The sequence below is a fragment of the Paramisgurnus dabryanus genome, chromosome 2, assembly GCF_030506205.2.
Source record: "Paramisgurnus dabryanus chromosome 2, PD_genome_1.1, whole genome shotgun sequence".
Classification (NCBI taxonomy): Eukaryota; Metazoa; Chordata; class Actinopteri; order Cypriniformes; family Cobitidae; genus Paramisgurnus; species Paramisgurnus dabryanus.
In genome coordinates, this window is record NC_133338.1 from 6459330 (window position 1) to 6473393 (window position 14064).

General features: G+C 38.8%; 1 protein-coding gene across 1 annotated transcript in view; it reads left to right on the forward strand.

Moving 5' to 3' along the window:
- Positions 1-14064, forward strand: part of LOC135731376 (transmembrane channel-like protein 3) — a 40120-nt gene that overhangs the window by 23601 nt on the left and 2455 nt on the right. The window contains exons 13-20 of the mRNA XM_073811889.1: positions 1644-1928; positions 2509-2637; positions 6948-7015; positions 7347-7475; positions 12740-12850; positions 13061-13186; positions 13296-13374; positions 13544-13586. Of these exons, the coding sequence (XP_073667990.1) occupies positions 1644-1928; positions 2509-2637; positions 6948-7015; positions 7347-7475; positions 12740-12850; positions 13061-13186; positions 13296-13374; positions 13544-13586 (970 nt within the window). The remainder of the gene's footprint in view (positions 1-1643; positions 1929-2508; positions 2638-6947; positions 7016-7346; positions 7476-12739; positions 12851-13060; positions 13187-13295; positions 13375-13543; positions 13587-14064) is intronic.

Here is a 14064-nt window from a genome sequence, read left to right on the forward strand (position 1 = left end):
GGTTCAACGGTATTTCATGCAATCTGATTCATTAACAAAGTTTAAGAGTTGGATTCCTTATGCTAAACATAGGCAAAGAGTATTTATGTGACGAATGCACTTCATCAGGGTTCGTGCAAGTTTCTGAAAGTTTTTTCTTACGTATCATTTCTTTTTATGGGCACTTCCCCGGAAAAGCAGGCCCACACGTCAATCAGTGGGAGAGCGAGAACTGAGGAAGACACTAGAAGTCACAGGCATCACTTCACGCGACAATTTTGTTTTATATCAAGGCTCAACAATGGCACGAAAGCAGAAGTGTGTTTTTGGATGTAAGGAGAAGAAAGTCAGCATTATAGAAACAACGGATATAGTTTGTTTATCCGGGGTAGCAGCTGAATTTTGCGTATGTGTTTGTTTAACGCTGGATTTTATTTGAAAAGTCCCAACCGGGTCATGAGTTGCATGCGGTAAGTAAGACTTCGGTGTTATGTTGGAAATCGGTGCGGTGTAAGTGCATATAATGTAAATGGCATGAACATGTAGTGAATAATATGTTATTCAGTTTTGTATACAGTGTTGCTTGGCTCGTGACCCGCTCCTCCCGCAGCTCGTAACTCCTCATTCCGAATGTTTCCATACATTTTCGGATAGAATCGCTAGAGCTGATCTGTCTTTTATAAATCTGATAAAACTAAAGACTCTTTGGAGATATGACGGATGTAATACTACTCTATACTGTAGGTACTCAAGATTAACATCAGATATGCAAAAAACAGCGTGTATTATGGGAGCTCGTTTCTAAAACTTTGTGTAGATTTCCTCCTTTTTCCATGTTTAAGTGCTATAATTGGGTCCCCAGTGCTTCTATCAACACAGAAAATGTTTTAAACCATTCTCTGCAAGCATGTGAAAAAATAGGTCATTGAAATTTGGCTCCCCTTGTGATGTCAGAAGGGGGTTCTTATTATAATAATACCACCCCTGGATCTGCACTAACCAACCACGGCACTGCCATTAAAAAGTGCAGAGATAAAGAGAGCGAAAAAATAATTGACAGCACAATTGAGTTTCAATAAAAAAAACATTATGGTGATCAGTGTTTGCATTTCATCTGCTCATTTGCATTTAAAAGGACACACCCAAAAACGACACATTTATGCTCACACATACAAAGTGGCATGCTATAATAAATTACTTGTGGGGTATTTTAAGCTAAAACTACACATACGTACTCTGGGGACACCAAATATTTTATTTTACATATTAAAAAAGTCTTGTGAAATGTCCCCTTTAAAGGCACACAAGGCAAGTCTGAGTATTATTTCTCTACTAGCTCCCCCTAGTGTCTGGGAGTAAATGCGTTCTATATCTAAGACTATACGAGACTGAAGGACACCGGGTCGGATACAGTGAACTTGCAAGTGGGGTATTCTTCCTACAGACGGTAGGGGCGGACGAGAGAGTCTTCATTCGTCATGTAATGACTCATTTAACCATATACCGACTTACGAAGATGATTTATTAACATAAAAATGCTGCCTTGTGTCCCTTTAACGTGTGCATACGCATATAAGGCAGATTTTGCGTATGCACAATGTTTTCAGATACATCAGAAACTGCGCAAACTTACCTTTGTAAATCCCAGTCAATCTCTTCTGTAGATTCCTGTTGCTCCAGGAAACCTGTCGGACTCAACATCCTACCTCGCGACCATTTCCCAACCCACCGAAGACAACCTGTCCACCATCGTCCCGGACATCACCGAGCGACAGAACAGCACGCTGACCATGACTCTTTTGGATCTTAACAACAACGTAACCACCATCAAAAGCACCATGTCCTATGGACAGGCAATGAGAATGCAGTCTCTCCTAAACCAGACGGTCGTCTACGAGTACAATACTAGATCACAACAAGACCCTTGCTGGGAAACATATGTTGGTCAGGTAATATTTCCCATCATGACATTGCTTTGCTTCAAAACTCATAATAATAATAATTACTATATATAAAATGTCTTGACTAAGCAACTTTCACAAGGCATGTCCAAAATCTCAAATGTTTTCCGATTTGGCTGGGTGATAGAAAGAGCCTAATAAAGAGTTATTTATTTCCTCTGAAGAGAGGTTATACAGAAAATAACCAAACAATTTAGGATAACAGGAGTGCTTATCATCCTTTAACAATATTGCCTAATGGACTGTGCCTTATTCGTCAGTATTGCTACGGTAGGCTATATAGTTATTTATTAAAGGCATATAATTGTTCATTTTTCAAAAAGAAAATAGGATGTCCAATGGTAATTGTTTTTCTGTAGGGGACTGAAGTATGGATTAGATACATAGGTTGAAATACGCAGCCTAGCATTTATTTAATGAAACTGCTGTCAGGGTTGGATGGGTCGTGCATCAGCCCTCTTGGTGTAAAGCCAAACGACTGATTTAATGGGCCGTTTTAGGAGGCTTATGGTCTGCGGAGGAGTAAAATTGAACTTTGCATGGGGGATTTTGTTTGTCTTTTTCACAGGAGATGTTGAAGCTCTCCATCATTGACATGATCTTCACGGTGGCAAGTATCCTGCTTATTGATTTCATCCGAGGGTTGGTGGTTCGATATTTGAGTGACTGCTGCTGTTGGGATTTGGAGAGCAAGTTTGTAAGTGGGATGCCAAATCTTAAGCAGATTTATGCAACCCAGGCTCACTCACCATATTATGTACCTCTGCCTAAATATCTCATAACCTAAAATAAATTGCTAGGTATTTTTTCATGGAATGTCCACTAGAGGCGTTTTAACACAGGATTTTTAAAAGTTACGAAGCAAACACATACATAAATGTAAACCTGCTTGACTCCGTTAAGTAAATTTGGGCCGTTTGGTAGTTATAGTCATATGCGTGCAAATGCGCGGCATGCCTAAGCAACTTACACAAACACATCTGACTAAAACATACAGATGTATTTTGATAAGGGCTGTCAAAAGATTAATTGCAATTAATTGTATACAAAATAAAAGTTTGTTGTTGCATAATATATGTGTGTGTGTGTGTGTGTGTGTGTGTGTGTACTGCTCCGACATATGGTGCAGACGCAATTCTGGCGACCCGAGTTCGTATCCCGGCTCGAGGTCCTTTGCTGATCCCATACCCCTCTCTCTACCCTGTACTTTTCTGTCAACTCTTACTTTCTATCAAATAAGGGCAAAATGGCCCCCTCAAAAAAGAAAAATACACACACATGCATGTATTTAAGAAACATTTACATATATATATATATATATATTTAGATTTTGATATATTTTATAGGTGGGGTGCATGATCTCTGAAAGCCAATGTTGACATTTGAAATCACCTAAACAAACACGCCCCTACCCCAATAGAATCTGGATCTTCATTTGATAGACCCGCCCCAGGCAACTATATTGGTTAGTAGACACGTCCCTTACTGCTGATTGGCTACAGGTGTGTTTTGGTAGTCGACCTTCTCACGAAATCCAGATTTAGAAGGTGTCCACCATAAAAAACATTTAAAAGCCCTTAAAGCCAATTAATATTTTTTTCGAACATATAAGATTAAGGTCTGAACTATTTCCTATAGAATTATTTACATGTTTTAGATTATCATTATCAAAAATTATCATTACCGCAACATGATACATGCATTTACAAACTCATGTTTCGGTAATGAAAACTAAAAAGTTTGTCTACCCTGCTGAAAAAAACAGCATACCAGCAAGACCAGCATATGTTGTGTTTTGGTGCTGGTTTGCTAGTGAACACCAGCTAAACCAGCATCAAACCAGCATCAGCACCAGCATTAGCACCAGCTAAACCAGCAACAAACCAGCATTAGCACCAGCTAAACCAGCATTAGCACCAGCATCCCATGCTGGTCATACCAGCATATGTTGTGTTTTGGTGCTGGTATGCTGTGACTACCAGCTAAACCAGCATAGACCAGCATAATTCCCATGCTGGTCCATGCTGGTTTTTCAGCAGGGTAGGTACTATGACAAACAAAATTTTAACTTTTATCTGTAGAGAAAAAATAAGAACTGCTTACCTGGTAGCCATCTTGAGTGTCACAGTCAATTATGTCCCTTCCATTAATTTTTTTTAGACTGTTAGTTCCTTGAGGGCTTAAACAATGATTGAAAATTGTTGCGGAGGATGAGAAAATTGGTCTTGGACACATTTATATTCCTTATTATTGTCTCTACATTTACCAATGATCACCAAATACCACATGTTCCTTTACTGTAAATGTTTATAGTATAACATGCACTAATGCTTTTTATTTTTTAGATTTTTTAATTATAAATATTTCCATGTCAAAGAACCCAAATACAGTCATGGACACGTTGCAGTAATGAAAATTTCCCCTTAAATGTGGAAACAACAACAAAATTAGTTTGTATGATGTCATTTGAAATCATGTGCAAAATAGTACATGAAGAGATGTTTGGAACTGTATGCTTCTTATTTTGATACTCTTACTTGGCATTTACTTTTTCATGACACCTCATAAGTCTAATTTCGCGAGAATCACCCATATACTGTACATAATAATTACACACAATACAAAAACAAATATTACACAAACACAAACTTTTTTTCTTATGCCATTAATCGCGGACATAAATTAATTAAACACGGACATAAAACCAAAGTGCCTCCAGTCCCTCTAGGGGACACGAATGGAACACAATTGCTCATACTTTTAAGCATATAACATACCCCCAAACTGTTCTTACAAATTAAATTGTACAAAAATGAATGATTATTCAAAACAAAACAGGAATGATAAACCCCTAATCCCAACATCACAAGGTGAAAGCCAATTGTACAAAAACATACAAATTTACACTTTATAGGCCGTTTTTTGCAGTAAAAGCATAAACAAGCAGCTTTCATGGAACACACGTAACTACCGGTAAACTAAATATATAATAAAAAGAATAAATAACAACCAAGTTCTTTTAAAGTGGTTTATTTATATAACAAGCAAAATAAACAACACATAGATTATCTAGGAAACCAAAACATTTGTTATTTTCGATGAAGTATTTGTTCAAGAGTTTAGCAACTAGTCAAACCATTTAACAAAAACCGGAAGTAAAGTTCCAACCAGACGTGTAATTGCGTCACCGCACGTGCGTCCAATGAAAAATTATACTTTATAGTTCATGAATTATACCAGGAGAGGTGTGCTAATATTTTCCTTAGCAGACTTGCAGACTTTACCTGGCGGACAATAAATGGGTGATAAACTGACAGATGGACCCATTTTTGTAGATCCGAATTTTATTAAAGGGGACATATCACTTTTTCCATGTTTAAGTGCTATAATTGGAAACACGGAAACGCAGTATCATGTCACTGAAACTGGGAATTTTTGAACACCCCTGCCAGGGTAAGTTTTTCCAGAAACGCCGGTTGCAGTGTTGTCGTGTAGACAGTACAACCGGGGTTTTTGCTTCTGATTAAGGCTTCTAATTAAGGCTTCTGATTGGCCAATCTGGCTTTATGATTAGGGTTATAGAGACAGAGCGCAGTTATGCAAATTTGAAAACCACGCCCACCGGGGGGGAAACAATCCAACCGTCTCCATTGACTTTGTATTGCGAGAGGCTGCCTTCTTGTCATTTCTGGCTTATAACAAAAAACTGAATAATGCCTAAAAGCTGCTGTGTGACAATATGTACAGCTAACAAGCCAAAGAACCCAGAAATAAGTTTTTATAAGCTGTCGAGACATTAAACCCAGCCTTTAAGGAGAAAAAAGTGGATCGCCGACTACGTTTCCCCCTAATGGACGCAGTTCTACTAATAGAAGTACTATGAAAAGTTGCCTGTTTCCAGTTTTGTGTCTTTAAACTCTCGTTTTTTGAGGTCGACAGCTTATAAAAACTTATTTCTGGGTTTTTTGGCTTGTTAGCTGTACACCTTGTCACACAGCAGCTTTAAAGTATTATTCTGTTTTTAAGTTTAATCTGTAAATAAGTTTTATAAGCTGTCGACCCCAAAATACAAGCGTTTAAAGACACAAAAGTGGAAACAGGCAACTTTTCATAGTACTTCTATTAGTAGAACTGCGTCCACTAGGGGGAAATGTAGTCGGCGATCCACTTTTTTCTCCTTAAAGGCAGGGTTTAACGGCTCGACAGCTTATAAAAACTTATTTCTGGGTTCTTTGGCTTGTTAGCTGTACATATTGTCACACAGCAGCTTTTAGGCATTATTCAGTTTTTTGTTATAAGCCAGAAATGCCAAGGAGGCAGCCTCTCGCAATACAAAGTCAATGGAGACGGTTGGATTGTTTCCCCCCCCGGTGGGCGTGGTTTTCAGGTTATGACGCGCTGCGCTCTGTCTCTATATCACGGCCTTCTGGTGTGGCATGCTCTTGACAGCGCATGATCACGAGTTTTTGCGTGTTCATGTAGGCAGAGATTTCTTTTAATCCGAGCATGTGTGGAGGGGATTTTTTTAACTGCTGGAGGAAAAACTCTGGTTATAAAAATACCTGTGTCCGTGTGCACCGTCTCTACTGCTGCGACATCATCGTAAACGCGATACAAACAAACACTTAACACAGGAGCAACGTAGCATGTCGATGAAATGCTGTTTTTGATTCTCGGCATGTGGATGTTTTTCACCGCTAAAAGAGCATATAGCCATATCGCTGGTAGGGACAAGATGGTACAAAAAAAGTATCGGGTACTACTGTAGGTATTGTACACAGTGGAAAACCCTCCAAAAGTGAACTGTACTAAGCCGTACCGAGCCATACTATCCAATGGAAAACACCATTAGATGTTCCTTAGCAACCACACAAGAGCACCCTAGCATCACACTACTGTACTTATTGTAAATACTCAATCTGCAAAGTTTAATATGGGTCCATTTGCCTTCCTAAATATGTAAAAAATAAGTGGATGGTAAAAACTGTTGTATATGCTCTATTCCAGCCTGAATATGGTGAATTTAAAATAGCTGAAAATGTTCTTCATCTGATATACAACCAAGGAATGATATGGTAAGAGAGAATCCATCTCTTTATCAATATAATTTACATAATACAATTATCATTATAAGAAATTCATAAAGAAGGAAGAAGTAATAATGATTTATTCTTATATTACTGTGTCTGCTCTTTAACTCTGGTACCCAATCCTAATGTGAAATAGTAATCCTATCTCTCTGTATTATTATATATTGCCTTACCTATCTATTTCGCCCATGAACTGTCCTGTTAACCGGTGCTTTTTACACAGGTACTCACAGCTCCATTGCCCTCCAGCTTTGTGATCCCACAATAATGGCTTGCCGTGAGAAATAAATCTTGTGTCGCTTTTCTTTGCCTGTAGGATGGGAGCGTTCTTTTCACCCTGTCTGCCCGCCTTTAACGTCCTGAAGCTCATTGGTTTAATGTATCTTCGCAGCTGGGCTGTGCTGACCTGTAATGTTCCTCATCAGCAGGTCTTCAGGGCCTCCAGGTCAGTGAGGCAGATTGAGGTCATTGGAGGTTATTCACTTAGCACTGATCTGAGACCTTGTTTGGTTTTGGCTGTGAGAACGTGACCTTCGGCTATTACAATTTGTTCCTAAAAACCAGTCGGCGTACCATTTATTGGTAAAATAGTTGAGCCATCAATACAAAATATTGGTATTTTTCCCAGTAGGATACGAGATTAGACAATACCGTTTATACTGGTATGGTCTGATATGACTCTCTTTCTTGCAACAGAAGCTCGGCCAAAAATTTACGCTGAGATCACACGTAAGTAATTTAACCAGTTCGCATGTTGCTCAATTGTTAATGTTAGTGAACATGAGGTGGAGCTGTGGAATCAAGGTTTTCCTGCTTTACTCGATCACAAACGCACAAATCAAGTCATCCACCCTAAAACAACATTATGCTCCAACACTATGTTTCATCACATATATGTAGTTGATTGTGCTTCCATCAAATGTACTAACTCCATATAAAAAATTTAATCTTTAAACTGCTACAGTAACCGTGATTTTACCGGTGGCCTGAATTTGTTGTGCTTACATCCACATACTGCACAGGTTCTAGTCATCTTTTATCGAGGGTTTTGGTGATTTCCCCTTCAAAAGTGGAGTTACTCTTTGGTTGGGATCGTCTGCCGGCTACCTTCAAGTTGACTTGAGTTGACTTGAGAGCAGGTTGAGTGGTAAAAAGAGTTATTAGGCTTGTTCAACTTCATGCGGCGCGACAAGAATCGACAGCCGGATGACGTCAAAGTACCGCGAGAGCGATTCGCGAAATCATACGGAGAAGGTTGCTTTTAAATCGCTCTCGCGGAACCTTGACGTCATCTGGCTTTTGGTTCTTGCGGTGCTGCCGAAGTCGAACAAACCTGAAGGCTGCATCAGTCAGTGGTTAGTGGGTGGAGCTAACGACTTAGTTTTGCACAGTGCATTCTGGTTAATTGAGTCCATCAAAGACCGTTACGAAAATTTCCCTTTAACACACTATCAATCTAATAATCGAAATCAGGCAAATTTCTTTTTTTTTTCACATTTAAATTGCAAAATGGACATAAATTACCTGTAATAACAGGCTAAAATGTCTAGGGTTCAATTCCGCTTTAATAAAAAAGCTAACTCTTAAACGTACATCAACGTGATAATAGTAACTATAGTAACAGAAACCACTTTTGGGAAATAATTAGTTAAAGTGTAATTTGATTTGTATGGGTTTTATTGTCTCACATCCCATTTGTTTACATGGGGAGGATGGATTTTATGACCTATACTGCAGCCAGCCCCCAAGGTGCAATCGAAATGTTTTGGCTTCACTTTTCAGGGCATGTGTGGTGCTTAAGACTGCAAACCTTTGAAAAATTATTTGAACTCACACAATGAAAGTAATTGCTGTCCACTTAGAACTGACGCGCTGTTAAAAATTTGTCGAGGTGCACGTCAGGCTACGCAGAGCTACGCAGAGGCTACAGGTTACCTACGGCGTAGACCTTAAGCACAACTATAAATTGGACTTTATGATTTGCCGTTATACATTTTTTTACCTGACAGGAGGGGTTCTAGTGGCCAATCACAGCGATTGCTGTCCGCGTAGAACTGACGCGCTGTTAAAATTTGTCGAGGTGCATGTCAGGCTTTGATAGCTACGCAGAGGCTATGGGTAACCTGCGGCGTAGACCTTAAGCACAACTATAAATTGGACTTCACGATTTGGCGTTATAAATTTTTTTACCTGATGGGAGGGGTTCTAGTGGACCAATCACAGCGATTGCTGTCCGCGTAGAACGGACGCGCTGTTAAAATTTGTCGAGGTGCACGTCAGGCTACGCAGAGGCTACAGGTAACCTACGGCGTAGACCAAGGCTATTCAAATCTTACCCTGGAGGGCTGGAGCACTGCAGAGTTTAGCTCCAACCTTGATCAAACACACCTGAACAATCTAATCAAGGTCTTCATGATCACTAGACAATCACAGGTGGTTAAGTTTGATTAGGGTTGGAGCTCAACTCTGTAGTGCTCCGGCCCTCCAGGGAAGATTTGAATAGCCCTGGCGTAGATCTTAAGCACAACTATAAATTGGACTTTACGATTTGCCGTTATAATTTTTTTTATCTGACGGGAGGGGTTCTAGTGGACCAATCACAGCGATTGCTGTCCTCGTAGAACTGACGCGCTGTTAAAATTTGTCGAGGTGCACGTCAGGCTACGCAGAACAACGCAGAGGCTACGGGTAACCTACGGCGTAGACCTTAAGCACAACTATAAATTGGACTTTACGATTTGGCGTTATAAATGTTTTTACCTGACAGGAGGGGTTCTGGTGGACCAATCACAGCGATTACTGTCCGCTTGGAACTGACGCGCTGTTAAAATTTGTCGAGGTGCACGTCAGGCTACGCAGAGGCTAAGGGTAACCTATGGCGTAGACCTTAAGCACAACTATAAATTGAACTTTACGATTTGGCGTTATACATTTTTTTACCTGACGGGAGGGGTTCTAGTGGACCAATCACAGTGATTGCAGTCCGTGTAGAACTGACGCGCTGTTAAAAATTTGTCAAAGTGCACGTCAGGCTACGCAAAGCTAAGCAGAGGCTACGGGTAACCTACGGCGTAGACCTTAAGCACAACTATAAATTGCACTTTACGATTTGGCGTTATACATTTTTTTACCTGACGGGAGGGGTTCTAGTGGACCAATCACAGTGATTGCAGTCCGTGTACAACTGATGCGCTGTTAAAAATTTGTCAAAGTGCACGTCAGGCTACGCAGAGCTAAGCAGAGGCTACGGGTAACCTACGGCGTAGACCTTAAGCACAACTATAAATTGGACTTTATGATTTGGCATTATAAATTTTTTTACCTGACTGGAGGGGTTCTAGTGGCCAATCACAGCGATTGCTGTCTGCGTAGAACTGACGCGCTGTTAAAAATTTGTCGAGGTGCACGTCAGGCTACGCAGAGGCTACGGGTAACCTACGGCGTAGACCTTAAGCTCAACTATAAATTGGACTTTATGATTTGGCGTTATAAATTTTTTTACCTGACTGGAGGGGTTCTAGTGGCCAATCACAGCGATTGCTGTCTGCGTAGAACTGACGCGCTGTTAAAAATTTTTCGAGGTGCACGTCAGGCTACGCAGAGCAATGCAGAGGCTACGGGTAACCTACGGCATAGACCTTAAGCACAACTATAAATTGGACTTTACGATTTGGCGTTATAAATGTTTTTACCTGACAGGAGGGGTTCTAGTGGACCAATCACAGCGATTGCTGTCCGTCTAGAACTGTTGCTGTAAAAAAATTGTCAAGGTGCACATCAGGCTAAGCAGAGCCTATGGGGAACCTACGGCGTAGACCTTAAACACAACTATAAATTGGACTTTACGTTTTGGCATTATACATTCTTTTACCTGACGGGAGGGGTTCTAGTGGACCATTCACAGCGTTTGATGTCTACGTAGAACTGTCGATGTTAATAATTGATCAAGGTGCACGTCAGGCTACGCAGAGGCTACGGATAACCTACAGCTTAGCTAAAGCGTTGACCTTACGCACAGCTATAAATTGGGACTTTACGATTTGCCGTTCTACATTATTTTTCCTGACGGGAGGGGTTCTAGTGGACCAATCACAGAACTGAGGCACTGTTAAAAATTTGTAGAGGTGCACGTCAGGCTACGCAGAGGCTATGGGTAACCTACTGCATAGACCTTATGCACGACTATAAACTGGACTTTACGATTTGGCAAGTTATACTAGCAGTCCAGTTTGTAATTGCCAATCTGAATGTTGTGCAAAGAAGAAGAAATGCAGATTTTTTGACGCCGGCAATAGCAGCAAGCTTATACAGTTAGACGGTCAGTCATGTGGGTTTTATGTTGGCTCAGAATCGATTCAACAGATGGGTTTCCACCTCACATTATTCGCCTTTTGCATAAGTCAAAAACCACCTCAAGCGAGCGTAAAAACTTTTTTGCAAATGAAAGGATTTTTGGTAACACTTTACAATAAGGTTCATTAGTTAACATTAGTTAGCTACATTAGTTAACATGAACTAATAATGAACTGCAGGTATACAGCATTTATTCATCTTTGTTAATGTTAATTTCAACAACTACTAATACTTTATTAAAATCTTGTTAACATTAGTTAATGCACTTTGAACTAACATGAACAAACAATTAAAGCTTAAATTTTTATTAACTAACATTAACAAAGATGAATTAATAATGTAACAAATGTATTGCTCATGGTTTGTTCAAGTTGGTTAATACATTAACTACTGTTAACTAATGAACATTATTGTAAAGTGTTACCGGATTTTTATTTGAAATTTTGTCTTTCCATCCCTCATTTTTATGCAATACTTCAAAATGCGCATTGAAACCCAGCTAGTAACCACAGAGTCTATCTAGAGAAGATTATTTTTAATAACAAGCAAAATAAATAACTCGTATAAATCGTATCAACCATTACACTGAGCATATGTTACTATGTAAAACATTTAAAGATGTCTGCACACAAAAACCGTTTAATCTGTATGTTAAAATCGCCTGACAGGGATAGTCAAATATATGTAAAATGTACATGCAAATATTATTCTCTAAAAATCAACGACATTAACTTATACTGATACAATTACAAAGTTACAGCCTGTTTCGATTACATGCAACATAAACAAAACTGTAATTTCTACTCCTATCTGTTACGAGATGTTCAAAAACCTCTCCAACCCATTTCCACACATTTCTTTTACTGAACAAAGACATTTATGAAGATCTAAATGGGGGGAGAGTAAATTCCTGTGACAAGGGTTGCGATGTGAAACTCAATTGAATTTTAAATGAGGCGTGAGAATAATTTAAAGTCAGTGAAGGTTCGATGTGCGAATCAAGGACTCTCCGCTTCATTGAATTCGAATCTCTCTCATTTTCCACCGTGGTGAATACAGAGATAACAATGGATGCTTCAAAGTGACAAGCGACTGCACCGGTCAGTCTCTCTTTCAGGGTTTTATCAGTCTCCCGCAGGTGTCAGGGAAAAGATTACTATGTAGTCCGCACATAATTCACACTCGTTGACACTGCAGGCTTTTATACGATAAAAAGAAATCAGTTCACTGCTGGAAGTGGATAATAACTCATCATCAGATATTTTACAACAGTTATGTCAATGTGCTTTTATCTTGTAACAGGGTCTACTTAAATATTTGAGTGTCCAGTTTTTAAATTGAGTTTTCTCTCCCCAGATCGAATAATTTCTACCTGGCGATGCTTCTATTCATGCTTTTTCTGTGTATGCTGCCAACCATCTTTGCCATCGTGAGGTACAGGCCGTCTCAGTACTGTGGACCTTTCAGGTAAAACTGTCTTAAATACGATGGATGCATAATAATGTGAAACTTATAGTCAAATGTTGTACACTTGTTAAGCATTGTTAAGCCAACATTGCACGCCAGAAGTGATCACAAGATACATAAAAACCACATCATTAGGTTGTTTTCAGGTAAATGGTAACATAAGTAATTTTTTTATCTAAATATACTAATACCATCTCTGCTGTTCCGTAGTGGTCAGGAGAAGATTTACGACATCATCTCCGAGACCATCGCAAATGACTTTCCTGTATGGTTCAATAACGTGATGGATTACGTCACCAGTCCTGTGGTAGTGCTGCCTGCATCGCTTCTGCTGTTGTAAGTGATCCAAGTTCGTAAAAAAAGTTTAAAAGCACATCAATAGATTCGTTCATTGTAGCCTACCTTATTTGGGTGTTTTAGTACTGTGTATCTCTGTCTGTTTCAGTATGCTGATCTACTACCTGCAGTCCATCGCTAGATCACTCAAAGTCACCAACAGCCAGCTGAGACTGCAGCTTCAGACCGTAAGTTAGTCTAAATCGAATCTCGTCATGATGGATTTCAGTCTGTTTAACAGGTCTGTTATTTATAATAACTAAGAAACCCAGGAACAGGATTAGGTCATAGTATTTCATTTAATCTCATTTACAAGCAGTTTATTTAATAAAACTAATTTAATTTTCTTCGTTTCAGGAGCGTACAGACGACAAGAAGAAAGTATTTCAGTTGGCTGCAGGTATATTATCAAAAAACACCCCATGTTTGGACTTCAAGTGTGCCGAGCACTGAACAGAAATGGCAAATGGATATCCCATACAGCAAAAAAAAATTCAAAATATACAAAAACATGCTGAAATCTATTTTGAAATTTTTACAAAAAAAAATATTTTCACCAATATATTTTTTGGCAATTTTTTTATTATATTTTATAGCATTTATATTCACGTCGCATTAAAAGAAAAAGTTTGTATGTTACAAACCTATAAACATAGCATGTTTGAAAATATTAAAATTATATATATTCAACTGCAAAAACACACTTATAATTTTATATTTTATACAAACTATTCTTATACTTTATACATTTTATACAAACTTATTTTACAAAAGTATATTTTTTGTCGTATGGGTTGTAAAATTAGAAATGTATTTTTTGCTCAAATACATTTTGAAATATATGTTAATATATAAAAAATAAACCTAAATATAGTTTT